Genomic DNA, 24001 nt, shown 5'->3' with positions numbered 1-24001 from the left:
TCTGGTTTCCAGTTGGTTTCTCCTTCCAACGTATGTGTGAGAGAAGGCTGATGGACCGAGATGAAACTCTCGCTCTGTTGCCATGGATACGCATCAGTCTTTGGTGTGATAAGAGTGACCTGTAGAGACCACCCTGTGAATAAAAGTGTTTTCATGCTGTAGACTTTGGGTCGGGGTTGACATGAAGCAGCAAACATTTCTTCTTCTTTGGTATCCGCTGGAAGCAGTGACTAAAATTCATTGATGTTGAAAATGAGCTGTTCAGATGGCATCCTGTTAACTGGGCGAAGAAGAGGAGTTCCTCCTCTCATCCAGTCCAGCAGCAGTTACTCATTCGGGTGGGTGACCATCCTGAGCAGCGATTGGACGGGGAGGTCATGGGGAGGAGTTTCTGTGTCCAGGAACCGACGATGAGGAGGACGAGGGTTGGAAATATGGAGGACTGGACTTTCCCTGATTCGTACAGCTGCTGTGTTTCCCGTGGTGTCCTGCCATCCCTGCGATCGCCATCTGCCGAGCAAACAGGATTCCTGAAAGGAAAGAGGAAGTTGGAGTCAAGGCTTCACCTCTGAAAATGATTCATTAACATATCTGACATATCTTCCACATTTCTGCCCAACACATCTTTAGAAGGAATTAGTTTTAATTGGATCATACACAGCCTGTCCAAAAGAAAGTCAGTATGTAGATTTAACCGGTAAGAGCCTGATGATTCCTGCATGGATGATGCCATTTAGTCAGTCTGTTTCCGAAGCGTCAGATCAGAGAAAACATCAGAGGAGAAGCAGAAACTACTAAATCTGGGTTCAGAACTGTCCAACGCATTAAAAACTGGAAGGATGGTAAAGAACCATCGTCTTCCAGGAAGAAATGTGGGAAAAACATCCCGAATGATGGTGATTGCTTAAACCACAGGTGACTCCAGTCCTCCAGGGCCGGTATCCTGCAGGTTTTTGTTGTCTCCATGCTCCAACACACCTGACCGAAATTCATAAATAGGTTGGCAAGAAGCTGCTGGATCCATTTAATTTGAATTAGCTGAGTTGGTGGAGGGAAACAACCAACACCTGTTGGATACCGGCCCTGGAGGACTGGAGTCTGACACCCCTGGCTTAAACGTTTGATGAAATCAGATGGAAGAGAAACAGCAGCAGAAGGGCGAAAAGAGAGGCAGATGAAGTGAAACGCCTACTGTACAAGCCTGAAGATCTGGTGGCGATTCAGGTCTAGGTTCAGGTCTAGGCTCAGGAGGTCACCTGACTACCTGAATCTACTGAATAACCAGGTTATTCCATCTTTGGCACAACCATATTCCAAGCTGACAACACCCGGATTCATGGGGTCGGATTGTGAAAGAGTGGTTCAGGGAACAGGAGACATCATTTTACACATGGATCGGTTCAGACCTGAACCCCCTGGAGGACCATTGGGATGAGCTGGAAGAGGCTTTGTGAGCTGGTTGGACTCTCCCATCATCAATACCAGATGTTGCAGAAACATTAATGCAGCTCTGGATGGAAATAAACCTGCTGACGCTGCAGAGGCTTCGGCAGACGATGGCACGGGGAATGATGCAGGAATCAGAGACGAAGGAGGTCCGAGCAGATTGCAGTGGCTGAGATTTTTTATGGACAGGCGGTGTATTTGGATTGCAGAGAATTGGACTGTTGTGAAGTGATTCTGTATAAATAAACTCAACTTTATTTATAAAGTACTTTAACACAATGGCAGCTGCAACAAAGTGCTGAATAAAGACGTAAAACGTTGAAAAACATGCAGAGTAAGATCTGAATAATAGAAGTTGAAGAAATAAAAGATAAAAGAATAAAAAGCAATCAAAAGTAAAAAATAAAAAAGACGTCTCAGAAAAGATGTGATGGCTGCCAAATTCTTACTCTGCTGGTAGCTGCTCAGCACAGACAGAAGACAGCGAGCCCCATCGACCTCGGATCCACAGGCCCAATTTTAAGATATTTAACTTTTAAACTCTATCGGGCTGCCACTTCATCATGATGGATTTTATAGCAAAGACATCAAATTGCGTGGAGGACTAAGCACCAGGGTGCTGCTATAACTTATTGAATTTCCTGCCTGCAATTACAGCAGCAAACGCTGCCTCTATTTACCTGTGTAGACAACTCCATTTATTTCTATTGACATGTTGATGCTGCTAATGCCGCTGGTAGACAGGTTCAATGCAGTCTCTTGTCTATCATCTGTCAAGAGAGGAGGCACAGAGGGAGACAGGAAAACTCAATATGAGCATTTAGAAAAGGAACAGAAGAAGCAGGAGCAGTATTGGTGATGATTCGGAGAGTGACAGGATAAGGAGAGCTTTATTAAAGACTTTATAAAAGGACATGGATGTGTCGGGATGCTACAGCCTTCTGAACCAAAGACGAGTCCTGTCACAGCTGGACAGCCTAGTTCAGTTCATCAATCACTAGAAATCTGTTTCTTTATGAAGCAGCAGGGATGTTCTCCCAGAAAAAACACAACAGGAACATGAACTTTCACGTCTCAGAGAGCCGGCGACAAATAAAAGCATCTGGAAACATCTGGGGACCGATGGAGGAGCACACACCTGAGAAACATTCGCCTCATTTCCCATCACACACCAGAAGCTGTTATTATGACTGATCCGAGAGAAGCAGCGAAGCAGACAGAGATGATGTCACACATGAGCAGGTCAGCCTCTTCTTCTTCCTTTAGACTCGACCATTAAGGCATCATTGATGTATGACGTCTCATCAGCTGATGGACCAGAGTCACACATGTATGACGCATTACGTTCAGATTACAGAATCTCAGACAGTCTCGTCTGCTGCATAGTTCACACACCTGACATGCTCATTTCCATGTTTCTTAACCTTTAAAAGTGCATTTTTGCTCCCTTGCGTACGTAAATGTCGGTTTCCAACACTTCCATGCATCTTCTGCGTTGCCACGGTTGTAACGTCAGTCCCTCCACTAGGGGCAGTGCTGAGTTCATGTGTCCACATTTTGACACTGGTTGGTAGTGGCAACGCACCGCGAGGAAGTTTATTAGCTGCCAAAAAACACCAGAAGAAGAATCAACGTTTTCTTTTTTCTTTTGTTTTTGTTTTTTTTGGTGCTCTCTCTTCTTTTGTGTCTTTTCCAGATGCTTTTAATTTGTTGGTTTCTGCCTTGTCTTCTTCTCTGGTTTTTTCCTTTTACTGGTTGCATGTCAGCTACATAACCCAACACTGCCCCTGTGACTTCTGGTGGTATTCTCTGTTTTCTGCGTAAAGTGACGGATAGCTAAGTTCCTTGAGGACGGAACAGATTACGTGTTAAACCGACGCCGGGGACGAACAAAACTCTCCGTCTGTCTGCGTATCTGTTTCTGCATCAACCATTAACGAGCCTTAAAACTCCACCAGAGCCACAACATCCTTGTATTCTATCACTTTTAGTGTGGGTGCCAAAACTCCAGTCCTTGAGGACTTCTGCCTTTTCTCTGCTCCAACACACTGGACTTAAATGTCATCAGGTCATCAACAAAGTAGACAAAAGCAACAACAACCCATGTGATTTGAATCTAATGTGTTGGAGCAGCGAAACATCAAATTTCAGAGTTTGACATCTGTCTTCTGTCACCATCAGTGTTTCAGGACCGGCAGTGTGTAACTGTGATGGTCATGTGACCCTCCAGCTGATCTACAGATGTTTTCCAGCATTTCTATCCGTCCAGGACGTTTACAATCCAAACACAACATGAAGTGTTTATATGGTAAATCCATGATAACACCATTTATCACATTTTCATCGCTATCACTATGAAGACACTTCCTGTCAGACTTTCCACCAATCAGAGAGCTTAAACTGACGGTAACGTCCAATCAGGATCAGCCAAAGATCAACAAGTGATGAGAAAAGCAGGAAAATAATGATCCTCTATGGCTGGAATAAAGCCAAGAAGACGTTTGGGATGCAGCTGAGATGGAGGTGCTGCAGTGAGGACAGCAGGTAGATAGTAGCAGGAAGACGTGTGGAAACATGGAAACAGTATGTGTGTGTGTGTGTGTGTGTTTCAAACGTGAGAGAATGTCATGCACATAAGAAAAGGCTTGTTCACTGCTGATCTGTGTGTTATTTCCACAAACTTCTGGTTGCTCCTTATGCTGCTTTATCTGTTCATACATTCATTTTACATCATTTTAGCCTCAGAATCTGACAGCTGAGGCTGAAACATCACATCTGCATGGAAACGTCACGCCTCCATGGAAACATCACGTCTGCATGGAAACGTCACGCCTCCATGGAAACGTCATGTCTGCATGGAGACGTCACGTCTGCATGGAAACGTCACGTCTGCATGGAAACGTCACGTCTGCATGGAAACATCACGTCTGCATGGAAACAATGTTTGCACGTAAAAGTCACGTCTGCATGGAAACATCAAGTTTCCATGGAAACATCACGTCTGCATGGAAACGTCACGTCTGCATGGAAACATCACGTCTGCATGGAAACGTCACGTCTGCATGGAAACATCAAGTTTCCATGGAAACGTCACGCCTCCATGGAAACATCACGTCTGCATGGAAACATCATGTCTGTGTGCTGACGGGGATTGAAGTGATTCAGCTTCCACATTACGTTTACATAAAACATTAATTAAAATATTAAAAGCAGGTGGAGAAAAAACAGAAAAATTTTGTGGAGTTTCCAGGGTTAAACTAGAAGCTCCAAACAAGGTATTATGTTAGAATTAAGTGATTTTCTTCATTGTATTCTGAAAATGAAAGTGTCTTCTGATTGGTTGGTGGGGCGATCCCTGAACTGCGCTAGGTGGATGTTCAGGAATGTTCTTCCTCGTGTGCTGCAGAAACATTCAGTTGATGCAGGACAGCTGAGCAGCCAAGTAAAACCTTCAGAACTGATCTCACCTATGTTGTTAAGTTTGATGTTCAGGGGCAGCTGGGTGGCCATTGCTAGCAGCTTCTGCTGCAAGGCATGCTCCATGATCTTCTGCTGCTCCTCTGTGACCACAATCATCTTCTTATGTGGCGGTTCGCCTCTTTCCAGCTTCTCTCTGAGCTGCTCCAGAGCTGCTGTCTGGGCTGCAGCAGCCTGGGAGGTTATGGCTGCTGCATGGTGGCTGCTGGGGGCCATGGGAAGGATCATCCTGCTGGGCAAGCAGCTGGCCATCATGGACTCTTCTGGAAAGAAAACTCCAGTTTTAGAGTGGTTTTTGCCCTTATTTAAATTTCGGCTTCAGTTTGACAATGAAATCCTGCAGTGAAGATATTTTACTTTTCTTTACAGCAGTTGACCGATGATCTACCATCAACTTTTTGATTTGAGTCAGTATTCTGTTTTCCTTTTAAGCTGATCACAACTACAGTCCTCTACCGAGATATCAAGCCTTCTTGTCTGTTGTCATGATAAAATAACTCAACACAAGTCACATTTTCTGCTAACCTCAACCCGCTTACCTACAAACCTGTTACCGAACACGACCCCTTCCATGACCACGACCGCTCAGTTTACCACAACCCCTCCATTACCATGACGCTTCCATTACCATGACCCTTCCATTACCATGACCCCTCCATTACCACAACCCCTACGTTACCATGACCCCTCCATTACCACAACCCCTATGTTACCATGACCCCTCCATTACCACAACCCCTATGTTACCATGATCCCTCCATTACCATGACCCTTCCGTTACCACAACCCCTACGTTACCATGACGTCTTCGTTACCACAACCCCTCCATTACCATGACCCTTCCATTAACACAACCCCTACGTTACCATGATGTCTACGTTACCACAACCCCTCCATTTCCATGACCCTTCCATTACCACAACCCCTACATTACCATGACCCCTCCATTACCATGACGCTTCCATTACCATGACCCTTCCATTACCATGACCCCTCCATTACCACAACCCCTACGTTACCATGACCCCTCCATTACCACAACCCCTATGTTACCATGATCCCTCCATTACCATGACCCTTCCGTTACCACAACCCCTACGTTACCATGACGTCTTCGTTACCACAACCCCTCCATTACCATGACCCTTCCATTAACACAACCCCTACGTTACCATGATGTCTACGTTACCACAACCCCTCCATTACCATGACCCTTCCATTACCACAACCCCTACATTACCATGACCCCTCCATTACCATGACCCTTCCATTAACACAACCCCTACGTTACCATGACGTCTTCGTTACCACAACCCCTCCATTACCATGACCCTTCCATTAACACGACCCCTACGTTACCATGATGTCTACGTTACCACAACCCCTCCATTTCCATGACCCTTCCATTACCACAACCCCTACATTACCATGACCCCTCCATTACCATGACCCTTCCGTTACCACATCCCCTACGTTACCATGACCCCTCCATTACCATGACCCTACCGTTACCACAACCCCTTCATTACCATGACGTCTACGTTACCATGACCCTACCGTTACCACAACCCCTTCATTACCATGACGTCTACGTTACCATGACCCTACCGTTACCACAACCCCTTCATTACCATGACGTCTACGTTACCATGACCCTACCGTTACCACAACCCGTACGTTACCATGACCCCTCCATTACCATGACCCTACCGTTACCACAACCCCTTCATTACCATGACGTCTACGTTACCATGACCCCTCCATTACCATGACCCTTCCATTACCACAACCCCTACGTTACCATGGCCCTTCCATTACCATGACCCTACCGTTACCACAATCCTTTCGTTACCACGACCCCTATGTTACCATGACCCTTCCATTACCCTCTAAGCTTTCTGACAATGACCCTGTCTGGAAATCTGAATGTATCCGTGGGGTGTGCATTTTTAGCTGTGAGCATTAACGGTCCTCATTCCCAGTCCCGGACAAACGCCCCACCCCTCTTCTGGTTGATAACCAGAATGACATACTTTCCTCCTGACTGCTCTTATTTCATTTGTCTTTTGTGATTTTTGGTTCATTTAAATATCAAATAATAGTCATTAATTTAAAAAATACATAAAATAAGGTTTTTAATTTGTAAAAACTAAATAAAAACTATCTCACCAAAATAAAAACACTTTGTTATCAGTAAATCAGGATGGACACTTAACGAAGAGTGGGATCTTCTAGGGCAGGAATGGGAAACTCCGACCCTCGAGCTGCAGTCCTGCATAAGTTAGTAGTTTCCCTGCTGCAACACACCTGATGCACATCAGACTGAATCAGCCAACTTGTGCAGAGTTTCATGTCAAGCTCTGCACAAGTCTACTGATTAGCCACTGATCTGAGTCAGGTGTGTTGCAGCAGGGAAACTACTAACACGTGCAGGATTGCTGCGCTCAAGGACCGGAGTTTCCCGCCCCTGTTGGAGCTGAGGGAAAATACTTCTGTTTTTATATTACAGTACTTTAATATATATGGATGAGAAGTATCTTATGGAGAGTTTAAATCAGATGAAATAAAGTAACGTTTAACAGCTTTGATTGATCATCTGAACCAATCAGCAGAGCAGCTGAACACATCGTCCGACCGGTCTCACCTGTCTTCACCTCAGGTGCCTGGGAAACATGGCCGCTGCTGTGAGGGATCAAGGGTAAATGGGTCTGGAGGTTGGGGGTTCCCGTTGGAGAGTAGTTGAAGATAACGGAGCCGTAGCTCTGCCGCCGGCCCTCCCTCCGGTTGCTGTCGATGGCGGCCTGCAGCTCGCCGGGGGAGCTCAGTCCCTGCTTCTCACATTCATACGGGTACAGGTACTTCATGTACCTGCAGAGGCGAGGGGAACCACATGTTGCCTAGCAACCAACCATGTCCTGCTTATTCATCTGGGTCAGGTCCAACAGATCCAAAGACTCTAAAGGTTCTGCTGGACCTGGCCCCGTCCAACCTCTCCGTTCTCTCTTGGTCAGGTCTAGCAGACCACTTCCTGGTTCTTTTTCCGGGTCAGGTCCAGGGGTTCTGAAGGTTCTGCTGGACCTGGCCCAGTCCAACCTCTCCTCTCTCTCTTGGTCAGGTCTAGCAGAACATATCAAGGGTTTTGAAATTACAAGCAAACAGTGTAATAGCCAACAGATCAGACCTGTTCATTTCCACCTGCTGCAGAATTCTCCTGGTATTCTACGATGGGTGAGATTAATTGGAGGAAAGCTAACAAAATAATTCATAATTACTGTATCAATAATAAGATGAGAGAGGTATCCTATAAGATTTTGCTTCAAATTTATCCTGTAAAATAAATACTTAAAAAACCATAAAAAAAAAAAAAGGTATTGATGAAACTTGAACAAGGAAACTATTATTCATCTTTTTTTCCCACTGTGTTCATACCAAACGATTCTGGTCAGAGATGGAACAATATATATGTTTTAAGATGGGTATTGTAGGAGCCATAATAGTATGTGTGGATTTTCATGAGGTGGCACAGGACATTCAGCATCAGCATCGGCGTAGTGGGCGTGTTAGTGGGTGTGTGTATGTGTGTGTCAAAAAGTTTGAAAGGTACCAACTCACCGATGTTTAGACATCGGTGAGTTGACAGAGACAGAGTCAGTCAGAGTCAGTCAAATTGGAAGAGGGTCATTATGTCATTGGTTTACCTTTGAAGCAGATGAATTTAAAGATGCCAAACAATAAAGAAGTGGCAGAACAGCGTGCTTTGATGTTACAGAGGAGGTTTGTCAAAGACCATCAGTATCATACTGATTACAAGCATTTCATGAATGACATCATCTCTAAGGGTTATGCTGAGAGAGTTCCAGTTCAAGATCTTGAACTACATAATGGGAGGATTTGGTATATACCACATCATGGAGTCTACCACCCTAAGAAGAAAAGGATATGGGTTGTGTTTGACTGTGGTGCTACATTTAGAGGAGTTTCATTGAATGCTCTACTTTTACAAGGTCCTAACCTCACCAGTTCGTTGGTTGGTGTCATCACCAGGTTCAGGAAGGAGCCTGTGGTCATCATGGGGGATATCGAAGCTATGTTTCATCAGGTCAGAGTACCACCATCTGATTCTGATCTATTGAGATTTCTGTGGTGGCCAAATGGAGACTACAAGCAAGATCTCGTGGAATACAAGATGGTTGTTCATTTGTTTGGTGCTACATCATCTCCAAACTGTGCAAGTTTTGCATTGAGGAAATGTGCAGAGGATAACCAGCAACTGTTCAGCTCAGATGTGACAGATGCTGTGCTTCATAATTTTTATGTGGATGACTGCTTGGTTTCAGTGAGCTCTGAAGAGGAGGCAATTGTAATGTATCGTGGACTTCGTACTTTTTGCAACAAAGGAGGTTTTCAATTTCTTAAATGGATTAGCAATCGACGCAACGTTCTTGCTGCCATACCACAGAATGAAAGGTCCACAGAGATGAAAACCTTGGATATGGACAGTGATGATTTGCCAGTGGAGCGTGTATTGGGTGTGCAGTGGTGTGTCCAGTCTGATCTGTTCAAATTTAACGTCAAACTTAAAGACAGACCTTTGACAAGAAGAGGAGTTTTATCTATGATAAGCTCCATCTTTGACCCCTTGGGATTTTTGGCACCGGTTGTACTCGTAGCAAAGGGAATCCTTCAGACCTTGAGTAGAAGGCAAGTTGGTTGGGATGATCCTCTGCCACAAGATGTTGCTCAGAAGTGGATAGAATGGTTGGAAGGACTTTGTCGGCTTGAAGAGTTTAGAGTCGAGCGATGCTTAAAACCTCTGGACTTTGGGGTAACTGCAAGCGCTGAGCTGCACCACTTCAGTGATGCAAGTGAGGAGGGGTTTGGGACGGTGACCTATTTGTTACAGCATGACTGTAAAGAAAGGGTGCACTGTGCATTCATAATGGGGAAGGCACGTGTTGCTCCGCTCAAACCCATCACCATACCACGTATGGAATTGACAGCAGCAGTGGTTGCAAGTCGAATGGATAAACTCTGGAGGAAAGAGTTAAGGATGGACCTGCAAGAGTCTGTGCTCTGGACAGATAGTACCTCTGTCTTGAAATATATCAAGAATGAATCATCAAGGTTCAAAACTTTTGTGGCAAATCGAGTCGCAGAGATACTTACCTTATCCTCATCATCTCAGTGGAGGTATGTCGATACCCACAGTAACCCAGCAGACATTGCATCCAGAGGAGCCAGTATGGAGTCTTTCTTGAAGACTGGTACTTGGGTAGCAGGACCTAAGTTTTTGCAGGAGCCTGGAAAGAAATGGCCACAACATCCTGATGGCTTCAGTAAGCTCTCTCCAGAGGATACAGAGTTTTGTGACTGTGAATATTACAGATGTCAGTAAGCAGGTGGATCCCCTCACGAGTTTCATTGACCATTTTTCTTGTTGGGTCAAACTGAAAAGGGTGGTTGGTTGGGTACTCAGGTTCAAATCATTGTTGTTGACACTTGTTCGAGGAAAGGGGCAGCTGAAAGTGAATCAGACAAACTCTGGTGTTGGCGTGACAATCCAGGAACAATTGACAGAGATTGGTTTGGACAAGATGCATGCTGGATCTGGTTCCTTGTCACTGGAGGAGTTTGAGGAGGTAGAAACTGCTATCTTTCGTTATTGTCAGTGGAAGAGATACTCACAGGAAGTGGCAAGTCTGCAGAAAGGAGGAAGTGTGAAGAAGACAAGCCATCTCTACAAACTTAATCCCATTCTGGGAGAAGATGGTGTCCTACGAGTTGGGGGAAGGCTCAGTAGAGCAGCCATGCCAGCTGAAGCAAAACATCCAGCTATTTTGTCCAAGGATCTACACATTTCTGAACTTGTTCTAAGATATGTGCACCAACTGACAGGTCATGGTGGACGCAACCACATGCTGGCTGAGCTAAGACAAAGATTCTGGATTCCAGGTGCCAGTATTGCGATTAGGAAGATTCTATCTATGTGCATTACTTGTCGCAGACTACATGCTACACCAGGATGGCAAAAAATGGCAGATCTTCCACTGGAGAGAGTACGTCCAGATGAACCACCTTTTACTCGCGTTGGAGTTGATTGTTTTGGTCCTTACAAGGGCAAGCGAGGCAGAAGCATGGTGAAGCGGTATGGAGTCATCTTTACCTGTTTGGCAATAAGAGCTGTGCATCTAGAAGTGTTGTCATCTTTAGACACTGACTCTTTTATTAATGGCCTCCGAAGGTTCCTTTCCAGGCTTGGGCAGGTGTTGGAGCTGCATTCAGATAATGGAACCAACTTTGTTGGAGCAGAGCGTGAGCTAAGAGAAGGAGTAGAAAGATGGAATCATTCTCAAATCAACGACACTCTGCTTCAGAAGGGAATTAAGTGGAATTTTAATCCCCCTGCTGGATCGCATTATGGTGGAGTGTGGGAGCGACTGATAAAGTCTGTACGGGAGGTTCTAAACTCTGTGTTGAGGTCAGAGTCTTGATGAGGAGGGTCTTCATACAGTTCTGTGTGAAGCTGAAGCTATCATTAATAGTCGCCCCATTACCAAAGCCTCCACTGATGTTCATGATTTAGAAGCTTTGACTCCCAACCATCTACTTCTTCTGAAGTCCAAGCCCTCATTGCCTCCAGGAGTGTTTTCCAAGGATGAAGTCTATGCTCGTCGTCGATGGAAACAAGTACAGTATATGGCTGATTTGTTCTGGAAGCGCTGGTTGAAGGAGTACTTGCCTCAGCCTCAGGAACGGCAGAAATGGCAGAGCATCAGAAGAAATCTGGTTCCAGGTGACATCGTTGTCGTTTTGGATGAATCTGCACCTCGCAACTCATGGATGATTGGCAGAGTTGTGGAGACTGTTCCTGATAAGGGAGGACTTGTGCGTCAAGTTTGGATTAAGACAAAGACTAGCTTACTGAAAAGACCTGTTACCAAGCTGTGTCTTCTCCAAGAAGCAGATGGACTGTAATCATCAGGATGGACTTCTTTACCTGCATGTTGAAGATTCTTCAGGGGCCGGAATGTAGGAGCCATAATAGTATGTGTGGATATTCATGAGGTGGCAAAGGACATTCAGCATCAGCATCGGCATAGTGGGCGTGTTAGTGGGTGTGTGTATGTGTGTGTCAAAAAGTTTGAAAGGTACCAACTCACCGATGTTTAGATGAATGGATGAGGAAGTGGGGTGAGCTGGAGGTAGTCCATTTTTTGTTGACCGCGTATCGCATCACACATACTGGAGGAGTCTGTATAGTCAGTGTAACGTTTATTCATGTGTTGGAAATAATCATGGAACTTAATGGAAAGAATAAATGTGTCGCTGCTAATACAGAAGTATATTGGAATTTATTGGAACGCGCGTCGGACAAAGAGCCCGGAGTTTAGCCCACAGCGGCCCTCATATAATTGATCTTTGCCGCAACAGGTATCAATATTCAGTTAAATGCTTTTGATGCTGTACTTTATGTAACATTGAATGAATTATTAGAAGATATGCTCTACGTTATTCAATTGTTAATAATAATTGGAAAATACCATGTTCACAAATGGAAATGGAATGGCTACAAACCTTACTTTAATGTCTTTCTTGTAGAACTGAAACTATATATCAACTCATTACAAAATGTGAAAAACCAAAAAGCAATAAGGACCCTTTAAGCACTGAAAGAACTGCACATATTTTGACTCACAAAGACGCTGACTGTTGAAACTGAAGTTTCTTTCTTTTTTTTTAAATTTATGTTTTTGTTCTTTGCAAAATGTCAATACAAGAAATAAAGTTGAGATTAAAAAAAGGTCTAATAGACCACTTCCTGGTTCTTTTTCCAGGTCAGAGGTTCTGAAGGTTCTGCTGGACCTGGCCCAGTCTGAGGTCAGAAATAAACACACCAACTCAATCTGTTGGTTTCCTTATATAGGCTATTTTGAATTGACTTTCATTATTTTCTTTTTTTTTCTGTCTGTAAAGCGTCTTGATGGTATTGCCGTGATTTGACGCGATATAAATAAAGTTGAATTGAATTGAAACATCATGCTGAACCAGCAACCTTTAATCCCGAATGAGTACTCACCTGCTTCCTTCTGGTTGTCTCACATGAAACGTTTCCTTTCTTCTTTACTTAGTTTGCTTTTTATCGTCTACATCTAGTTTTCTTTCCTTTTCTCTTGTGAAGTAGCTTGGTTCATGAAAAGTGTTGTATAAATAAAATGTTTTATTACTGATCTCGATATTAAACGCAACAATTAGTTCATCTTGAAGGTCCTGACTGTCCATGTGGGATGCTGTGTGCACCATGTGATCAGATCAGGACAGTAAACGTGTTCATGTGAGCGTACAGCAGAGGAAGAGTTATTTCCTCCGATCTAACGGATGAAATCACCCTGCTGGGATGCTTCCATGGTGTGATGGTGGAGGACGTCTCAGCAGCCGATAAAGCCTGGAGTTAATGAGCACCAGTTATTTATTCTGCACAGCAGAGCAGATTTACATGGAGTTTATTTCCTTCTTCCATGTTTTTAGATCAGATGTTATATGAATAAAATAAACTTGAGACCTTTTAAAAAAAGTTTAACTTAATGCAGAATAATCTGATCATTTCTCTGACCGAACCAGGAACATCTGTCACCGTGATGTTCCTGATAGATCCGTTCTGACTCCAGCTGGAATGTCCAGGTTTACTCACTGTGTTCGGAGTGTGAACGCCGCGCTGGTAATGGAGGTGGGGAGGTTCAGGCCTTTAGTAATCTCCCGCCATATCTTTTTATTGATGACTTCTACTAAGCCACCTTTTTCTGTGACGAGCTTGTAGAGCATGTAGAGATCCAACACCTGCTTGGCCATGATAGGAATCCGATTCACTGGAGTCCCTGCAGAAAGCAAACACAATATCCACAATCAATTCCATTAACTTTGGTTCCTCCCGTCAATACGCTGCTGCATCTTCTTATAAGGCCAATTTATCTCCAGCCACTCAAACGCCTGACAGCTTTGTTAAGAGCAGAAAATATAACTTTCAAGGAAAGTTTCTGAGTGTGTTGCTATAGAAACGGCTCCGCGTTTAATTACTTCTGTCAGCTATAAAATATTTCAGGGAAAAGTGGGGAAGCAGCAGAATCCTGGATAAATTATTCCCGGCTTGTTTAAAACTTTTTAAATACAAAATGCCTCCTTACTCAGAAAATCAAGACACTCCGATAATTTCTGTTTGCAATTTAATGCTGCAGATAAAGGAGGACAGCAGGTCTTTGTGACAGTTCCAGAGAGGTTGACCTGAGATAATTAACCTGCATTTTGCTGACAGAGGTCCATTGTTTCCATTGGATTTACCATAATGTGGATCAATAGCTGCAGAAATATAGTGCAAACAGCAGCGCTGGGGCCTTTACAGTGAGGAGAAAGAAAGCTGTGAAGAATCGTCTGAGGAGGTGAAGTCGCATCAATTAAGGACAGTAATTACCACTTCATTTCCCCACCATGGCAACCCAACGAATAAGACATTATTAAACAAAAGACTGATGTCCTCCTCACAGCACAATACCTGGACCGGTCTGAGATGGCCGTCCATCAACCTGGAAAATTCTTTTACTGTGGGGGGGGGTGTTGAACCTCAGCATTCGGACCTCTGCAGTTTATTCTCTGGCATCGGGGACACCTGTCCAGGTTGGACAGCAGCTACACTGTCTCTGACCTGGGGAGGGGGGACACCTGTCCAGGTTGGACAGCAGCTACTCTGTCTCTGACCTGGGGGGAGGGGGGGACACCTGTCCAGGTTGGACAGCAGCTACACTGTCTCTGACCTGGGGGGAGGGGGGACACCTGTCCAGGTTGGACAGCAGCTACACTGTCTCTGACCTGGGGGGAGGGGGGGACACCTGTCCAGGTTGGACAGCAGCTACACTGTCTCTGACCTGGGGGGAGGGGGGACACCTGTCCAGGTTGGACAGCAGCTACACTGTCTCTGACCTGGGGGGAGGGGGGACACCTGTCCAGGTTGGACAGCAGCTACACTGTCTCTGACCTGGGGTGGGGGGGGACACCTGTCCAGGTTGGACAGCAGCTACACTGTCTCTGACCTGGGGGGAGGGGGGACACCTGTCCAGGTTGGACAGCAGCTACACTGTCTCTGACCTGGGGGGAGGGGGGACACCTGTCCAGGTTGGACAGCAGCTACACTGTCTCTGACCTGGGGGGAGGGGGGACACCTGTCCAGGTTGGACAGCAGCTACACTGTCTCTGACCTGGGGGGAGGGGGGACACCTGTCCAGGTTGGACAGCAGCTACACTGTCTCTGACCTGGGGGGAGGGGGGACACCTGTCCAGGTTGGACAGCAGCTACACTGTCTCTGACCTGGGGGGGGACACCTGTCCAGGTTGGACAGCAGCTACACTGTCTCTGACCTGGGGGGGGACACCTGTCCAGGTTGGACAGCAGCTACACTGTCTCTGACCTGGGGGGGGACACCTGTCCAGGTTGGACAGCAGCTACACTGTCTCTGACCTGGGGGGGGGACACCTGTCCAGGTTGGACAGCAGTTCCTACCATCCTTACAATTTTCCTATCAGAGACGCTGTTATCTGAGTAGTCCAACATGTCCTCTGAGACTGGGACTGGGACTTGGTGAAGTGGAATATTCAGCATCCTAAGACCCGACTTGAGACTCTGGAATGTTGTTTATCTAATTTCCTGTCAGCCTGATGCCGTTTATTTCCTCAGACGTATCTCGGATGTACCGACTCCTGCTGTCAGTTCTGGATCCGACATCATGGACTGTTACCGAGGCTTGAACACTTGATTTGGCTTAAAGGAACCGGATCAGGCTGGTTTAAAACATATTTATCTGATTGAGTCCAATTTAAATGATGAGTCTTCCTCACAGACCAGAGGGACGTCATGGAGTTCCTCAGGGTTCTGTACTTGGACCAATACTTTTAACATTATACGTACTTCACTGAGGCTATTTTCTATGCAGAAGATGTCCAGGTTTACTTCTGCATGAAGCCTGATTAAACCACTCAAACTGTTAGATTAAAACAATGTCTTAAAGACATAAAAACCTGATATTGGCCAGTAAACCATCAGACTGGAGGAAATACCAGTGACTGCTCTAAATGGACACTCCTACCTACTCTGGCGGACATTTCCTTGCAAACTCCAACTTCCAGCCTGGCAACCAGGTTTTACACCAAGCTGCTGATCTTCTCTGTAACTGTATCCGATTCCCCACCATATCCATCTTTCTCCTTCTGTAGGGTTACTATATCATTTATATTAAGTGTATTATTTCAGTGTTTATCATGTTTTTTAATCTTTTAAATGATATATTTATACACATACTTTTACTGCAGTTTTTCTAAACGATTTAGTTTCACAGCATCCTTTTAATCAAATATCTGTGAGTTAATGATGTAAACTGACGTTTTACTGAAGCACAGCTTGTTGTATAAAACTGTGCGATAACAATAAACCTTGATTGTGATTTTGTAAATGAAAGCATGGTCCGCATTCTGTTAAACAAAGGATGTTTCGCAGCTCGTCTATAAAACCACCATGCTGTAGAAGACAGCGGAGAGCGGGGTCATGAATTAAAAGCTGAGCCTTTGTCTGACAGAATCTGAGGAAACACAAGCCTTAAAACAAGATTTATGTGCCTTCAATACTGCAGCTGATGTATTTGTCTCTCTGATTCCTGAAGAGATATAAAGAATAAAAGAGTGAGAATGGAGGCTTTCTCTTCAGGCCATGTGTCATTATGACAGCCAGCAAATAGTTTTCTTCTCTTAATTCCTCAGCTGCTCGGAGAAGACTTTGTAATTAGAACAATGTGGAGCATCAGGGCCTCTATTAGTGCAGCAATCATCTTTATGCTTGGCTTCATCGCTGAGCCGTTAACTTTGCACCTCCGAGCCGATAATGGGATGAGAATTTCTCCTCCTCATTGACTTTGCTCTTTTAACCCACGAAATGAACGATTAATGCAAGGACACAGGAAAAACCAACTGTTTATCTACTTCTCTTCAACTCCCTAAATGAAGACAAGAGTTAGGTATAATTATTTAACATCACCAACGTTTGGAGATTCAGGGCGAGTAGCCGGTGGTTTGTCCCTGATATGGAGGCCTGGATGATCAGCAGAGAAGAAGCACTTCCTCTGTTCTAGAGTTTTACAGAATAACCACAAACATGTTATTTTATTCATTCATTATCCAAACTATTTAGCTCGATAAGGGTCGCAGGAAGCTGGAGCTTATCCCTGCAGTCACTGGGCGAGACCCTGGACAGCTCGCCAGTCCATCCAAACATGTAAAAAACCTCTAAAATGTAATGGATCAAGTTCATATAGCCTGAGGAGGGGGGTCTCTGGGTCTCTTAAGCCTTGTTTCCACTGAGCGGTTCAGCTCAGGTTTGCTATTTTGTGTGTTTCTGTTATAAAATGGTCCCATAAAATTGAACCAACCCGCACTAGTTTTTGAGTTCTGCAGCTGTAGATCTGCAGGGAAATGGTACAGTCTACGGGTTATGGTGGCACTACTGGCATCACATGATATGATCCATTGATTGACAGACAGAAAAACGTTACTACACATGACCAAAGCAAGCGGACACATTTGGTCTAACCCAGGGGTGTCAAACTCCATTCCTAAAGGGTCGGTATCCTGCAGGTTTTTGTTGTTTCCTTCTACCAACACAGCTGATTCAGATCAAATGGATCCAGCAGCTTCTTGTCAACATATTTATGGATTTTGGTCAGGTGTGTTGGAGCCTGGAGACAACAAAAACCTGCTGGATACTGGCCCTCGAGGACTGGAGTCTGACACCCCTGGTTTATCCCCTGCATGCCTTGTGGTGGTCTGACCTCACCCACTAGCTGACCAGAACTAGAAGGTGGACCTGATGAAGTGTATGGGAGGACAGATTGATGAGGATGGTCTGGGATGTACAGTAAAGATGCCTGCAGCCCAGAAAGACGTTTCAGGATAACTTTAGTTTCTTCTTTCACAAAATCTAAAAAGTAACAACAGTGGACTAATTTATAAAAAAGCTGCTGATGGTGGATCGGAGATAATGATCCATTAATGAGCACATCCCAGAGGCAGGAGTAAATCTTCCTGACTATGTATCAACACACAAAAGCTTCTACCTGACAGAGACATCGGATTACAGCCGTCAGAAGACTGACAGGCTGACAGACTCTCCGTCTCAACCAGCAGATCTGTCATTATTCCTTTTATTTATTTACTTTAAAACTAAGATGTTATTGATTCCAGATGAAGAAAATGTTTCAGACAGACGGAGTAAGATTTTATTTTGCGCTGCTGTTTGGAAGATGTTGATATATTTGTTTCTTTTGTGGTTCGGCCACAAATTTTATTCACCCTGCGCACACATCCACTGTTCGTGTGTTTACCTTAGAATTTTTATGTAAATCCATCCATCCATCCCTGCATCCATTCATTCACCATCCATCCACCATCCATCCATCCATCTGTCCATCCATCCATCCATCCACCATCCATCATCCATCCATTCATCTGTCCATCCATCCATCCATCCACCATCCATCTGTCCATCCATCCATCCATCCACCATCCATCATCCATCCATTCATCTGTCCATCCATCCATCCATCCATCATCCATCCACCATCCATCATCCATCCATCCATCTGTCCATCCATCCATCCATCCGTCCATCCATCCATCCATCCGTCCGTCCATCCGTCCACCATCCATCCATCCACCATCCGTCCATCCATCATCCATCCATCCATCCGTCCACCATCCATCCATCCACCCATTCATCCATCTGTCCATCCATTCGTCCACGATCCACCCATCCATCCATCCATCCGTCCATTTGTCCACAATCCACCCATCCATCCATCCATCCATCCATCCATCCGTCCACCATCCATCCATTCATCCATCTGTCCATCCATCCATCCGTCCATCCATCCACCCATCCATCCATCCGTCCATTCGTCCACAATCCACCCATCCATCCGTCCACCATCCATCCATTCATCCACCCATCCATCCGTCCACCATCCATCCATTCATCCATCTGTCCATCCATCCATCCGTCCATCCATCCATCCATCTGTCCACCATCCATCCATCGACCATCCATGCATCCATCCATTGCTTAGTTTAAGCAAAGAAGTCCAGACCAGCTTGTCCAGGGGGGACCCCAAGCCGTTTCCAGACCAGCGGAGAGACAGTCCTTCCAACATGTCCTGGTCTTTCCTAAGCTCTCCTGCCAGTAGAAGGTGTCCAGGAGGCAAACCTAATATGTTTGATCCATATTATCTGGTTTCTCTGAAAATGGAGGAGCAGTTCTACTTTGATCTCCACCTGGATGACGGAGCATCAATGTCTAATGGTTCGTTTATCTCAGTGCAAAGCTTTAAAACTGGTGGAAATAAAAGATCACAGCCACTGATGTGCAAGTTCCACCATATTCCACATTTTACAACTGGTTCACGTATCGTTCTGAAATTTCTGTGATTGACTTCATCACAGAACTCTCCTGCTCGGAGTGCACGTGGTGTAAAAAAAAGGGTTAAAGGGTCTTCTGTGATCTGCCTGAAACGAACCAGGGAGGTCCTGCTAGTTTCCATGGAGATGAAGTTTCTGCTCATTTCTATGGAGAGGAAGTTCCTGCTCTTTTCTATAGAAATGAAAGTCCTGCTAGTTTCAATGGAGATTAAGTATTCTCTCTTTCGATCATATCCTATCTTGGGCTTCACTACTACTGTAAAACAGTTCCTCATCAGGTATTACTTCACTTCATAGCATAGAATACTTTACTCATCTGTGGGATTTTCCTCATCCCTAGGACTACTTTACTCATCCATAGAACTACTTTACTCATCGCTATGACTGCTTTACTCACCCATTGGACTACTTACTCATCAGTAGGATTACTTTGCTCATCGTTAGGACTACTTTACTCATCCGTAAAACTACTTCACTTATCCGTAGGACTACTTTATTCATCGCTAGGACTACTTTACTCATCGCTAGGACTACTTTACTCATCGCTAGGACTACTTTACTCTTCTGTAGAACTATTTTACTCATTCATAGGAATACTGTATTCATCCGTAAAACTACTTCACTAATCACTATGACTTCTTTACTCGTCACTAGGAGTGCTTTATTCATCCGTAGGACTATTTTGATAATCTGTAGGACTAGTTTTCTCATCACTATGAATACTTTAGTCATCACTGGGACTACTTTACTCATCCGTATAACAATTTAACTCATCTGTAGGACTACTTTACTCATCCATAAGATGACTTTACTCATCTATAGATGAATTGTTCTGTTATCTTCTTGCTTTTATTGACATTATTTCTCTCAGGGGGAGACTAGATTTATTACTGTTTTCCAGATAAATTTACTCTGACACAGTAACACAGATGTTGATTCTGACATGTCTGCAGTAACCTGACATGTCTCAGCTTTCTGGAGAGACCAGATGATACACCCAGCTGTTGTAGTTTTGAAGATATACTGAATTTATTTTATAATTGTAATTTGGGCAGGATACAGAAAATTAAAACATGCTTTTGACATCTTAAATCATCTGTGAAATTATGCTCATTATGTTTGGTGGTTTTACTAGGAATGCTGGTCGGCAGTCCAATCTTTGCCAGCTCCTGCGGGAAAATGAGTATTTTCAGGAAACACAGACAGAAATCCGGATCAGTTTGATCTGATCAGCTGTCAGAGGTGGAGGTGAACCACTGCTGATCAGCACTGACGATGTCCACACTAAGTCCAAAATCAATCTCTAATTGAACGCTCCAACAGCAATCCATACACTCTCCAAACCCGAGTGACCATCAGACTCCATCATTAATCTGTCTACCAGATTCTCTGCAGCTGGAGACACCTTTCTGACGGGTTGATGTGTGATCAGAACAGAAATAACATCCAGATTTCATGTTTTCTCTACAACATCAGAAAACTTGAGAGTAAAAACCGCTCAAGCTTTTAAATTCTCTGCAGGAATTTTCCACCGTCGCTGGCTGACTTTAAGGTAGATAAAATCCACTTTCCGCTCTGAAATATTAAAACGGCAGTTTCAGATGAGAAGGATTGAAAGGTTCTTCTCTGGATTGCATCAGACATATCCGGAAGGTGTTTTTCTGTCATGTTTAATCCCTGAACTTCAGATAGAAGAACAACATCACTGTCAGCCAGATGTCTTCATCAACTAGAACAACCAGCTGATCTGTGGAGATTAAACTGAAAAACAACCTGAACTTCTAATTGGCTGACTGAACCGTCCATCAGTACATCAGAGGTGTTCCATTTATGTTCATTGATGTAAATAAACACTTTTTTTTAGCAGCTGTTTGCTTTTTGCAGCTTCTCCTCAAACAGCAATCTGTCTTCCGTGATGAAGTTTTGTTGAATGGATAAAAACCAGATTCCTGGCAGAAACAAACCGGTCCAAATTCATCAGATCATCTGTCAGATGCAACAACTGCTGATCTCTGGAGGTTCATTTTAGATACTTAAGTATTGGATTTTTTCTTAAGGATTGTTTGAGGCCTGAAAGCCTTATCCACCAGCCCTGCAGCAGCTAGCATCTTATAGCCCTAGAGCAGCTAGCATCTTATAGCCCTTCAGCAGCTAGCATCTTATAGCCCTTCAGCAGCTAGCATCTTATAGCCCTAGAGCAGCTAGCATCTTATAGCCCTTCAGCAGCTAGCATCTTATAGCCCTTCAGCAGCTAGCATCTTATAGCCCTAGAGCAGCTAGCATCTTATAGCCCTGCAGCAGCTAGCATCTTATAGCCCTTCAGCAGCTAGCATCTTATAGCCCTAGAGCAGCTAGCATCTTATAGCCCTAGAGCAGCTAGCATCTTATAGCCCTTCAGCAGCTAGCATCTTATAGCCCTAGAGCAGCTAGCATCTTATAGCCCTAGAGCAGCTAGCATCTTATGGCCCTAGAGCAGCTAGCATCTTATAGCCCTAGAGCAGCTAGCATCTTATGGCCCTAGAGCAGCTAGCATCTTATGGCCCTAGAGCAGCTAGCATCTTCTAGTCCAGATGTTGCAGGTGCTTGTGTGGTTGTTCTGCTTTGACTGAACATCTGAGGCTGTTACTTTCTATCTGGTATCTCTTTTTGCTTCTGTTTATTCTCCTTTCTTTAAGTTGGACCACCATCCTATTGCCCTGATGTAACAGAGAAGGGAAAGAATGATGAAGATCACTCACCTCGTCTCTGCATGAAGCTGAAAAGGTCATCCAGAAACTCTTTACGCTTCTCATCATCATCCAGCTCGTACAGCTGCAACACAAGGACAGAAGAAGTTAAATCAATGTTTTCCACAAAGAAGAGTCCCAGTTTTCTGAAGATCATTGTGACAGTCGAGAACCTGATCCAGAAATTAATTCCAACACCAGGTGGGAAAACCTCCATCCGGACCTGAACCAGTGGTCTGGTGGACTTATGATGTTCAACACGTTTTCAGGACCAAAAAACTGTAAAAACTTTGGGACTGTGGTGCGTTCACTGACTTCAGATGGTTCTGGTTTGGTTCTGTCTGAACACTGATGACCTGAACAATAGATGCAAATCCAGAAAACTGCTGCCCTGTTCACACAGAACCAAACAGAACCAGAACTCAACAGATCTGTGAATCAGGACCATAAACAAAAACATGGACCTTTGTGCAACAACCAGAAAGCTGTGGACCCCGAGTTGTTCTGCGGCTTCTGAAATTCTAAGTTTTCTGAGGTTCTCAAGTTTCTAAAGTTTTATGGTTCCGAATTTCTGAACTTTGGTTTCTGAGGTTTTAATGCTGTTTAAGGTCCTGAGGTTCTACATGTTCTGGAGATTCTGAGGTTTCTGAAGGTTCTACATGTTCTGGAGGTTCTGAGGTTTCTGAAGGTTCTACATGTTCTGGAGGTTCTGAGGTTTCTGAAGGTTCTACATGTTCTGGAGGTTCTGTGGTTTCTGGAGTTTCTACAGTCTCTGGATGTTCTGATGTTTCTGGAGGTTCTACAGGTTCTGGAGGTTCTGAGTTTTTTGGTGGTTCTGTAGTTTCTGCAGGTTCTACAGTTTCTAGAGGTTCTACAGGTTCCAGAGGTACTGTTGTGTCTGGAAGTTCTGTTGTTTCTTGAGGTTCCTGGAGGTTCTGAAGCTGTTATGGTCTGAAGGTTCTGTGGTTTTTAATGTTTCTGAGTTGTTATAATCTATAGAAAACTAATTTTCAACATGTTATCAGATTCTTTCTTGAAAGCAAGACGAACCATCTGAGCAGGTCCAGACTCGTTTCATCATCCAGAGTAAAAACTTAGTCCATGGAACCGGGACGAACAAGAACTCCACCAGTAGAAGCAGTAAGTCCAGCTCACACCGAACCGGGTCACATCTCAAACATAGACCGGTTTGTCCACCGGTACCGACCCAAATTGTGTCCGGAGCCGAATGCACTTATTTCGGGTTATTGATCGGTTGTTAGGTGGTTCTGGTTCTGGTTTTGAACAGAACTCTCAGAATGAAGCAGAAAGTTCTAAGTCGGTCTTACCTGCTTGAACTGCTCCTCGTAGGTCCACTCGTGGGGGTTCTGGTTCTGTGGAGACTGGGCGCGTGAAGCTGGGACAGGGGTCATTGGGACTCTGGCCACAAGTTGCAGCGAACCGCTCCTGGGAGACGGGCACGCTCCCCGGAGCGCGGACCTTCGGTGCTGGTGTCGGTTCGGCCCAGCATCATCACTTTCTTCCTCTCCCATCAGTTCAATGCCATGCAGCTCCTCCTCCTCCTCGCGCTCCTTCCTGTTGGAACCCGGTTTGGAGGTCCCGTCCTCGTCCTCCGGGTGCGGAAGCATCATCCCCCCAGACGAGCTGCCGACCCCCGCGGCCAGAGCGCTGCGCATCGCCGCCTGGTAGTGTCGGAAAGCCAGAGCCTGCTGCTGGATCTGGGACTCCACGGAGCGGAGGTCCTTCTCCTTCTCCGCCTGTCGGAGCTTCTCCTCCAGCGCAAGGCGCGCCGCCTGCTGCCGCTGCAGGTTCTCCATCACCGCCTCCAGCTTCATGCCTCCTCCTGCCGC

At 44.9% G+C, this 24001-nt stretch overlaps 1 protein-coding gene across 1 annotated transcript; it reads right to left on the bottom strand.

The window, feature by feature from the left end:
• Positions 1–375: 375 nt before the first annotated feature.
• On the bottom strand, positions 376–24001 carry arid3c (AT rich interactive domain 3C (BRIGHT-like); the record flags this gene model as incomplete). Its single annotated transcript, XM_079251505.1, has 7 exons — positions 23480–24001; positions 22164–22236; positions 13613–13796; positions 7568–7791; positions 4914–5186; positions 2127–2216; positions 376–530 (listed from the first exon to the last, which is right to left on the bottom strand). Exons 1-7 carry the CDS (start codon positions 23984–23986, stop codon positions 376–378), a joined length of 1506 nt encoding a protein of 501 aa, XP_079107631.1. The 5' UTR covers positions 23987–24001.

Source organism: Telmatherina bonti (assembly GCF_933228915.1).
Source record: "Telmatherina bonti genome assembly, chromosome: 13".
NCBI lineage: Eukaryota > Metazoa > Chordata > Actinopteri > Atheriniformes > Telmatherinidae > Telmatherina > Telmatherina bonti.
Note: the sequence above shows the minus strand (reverse complement) of the source record. Positions and strands in the feature narration are given on the sequence as shown.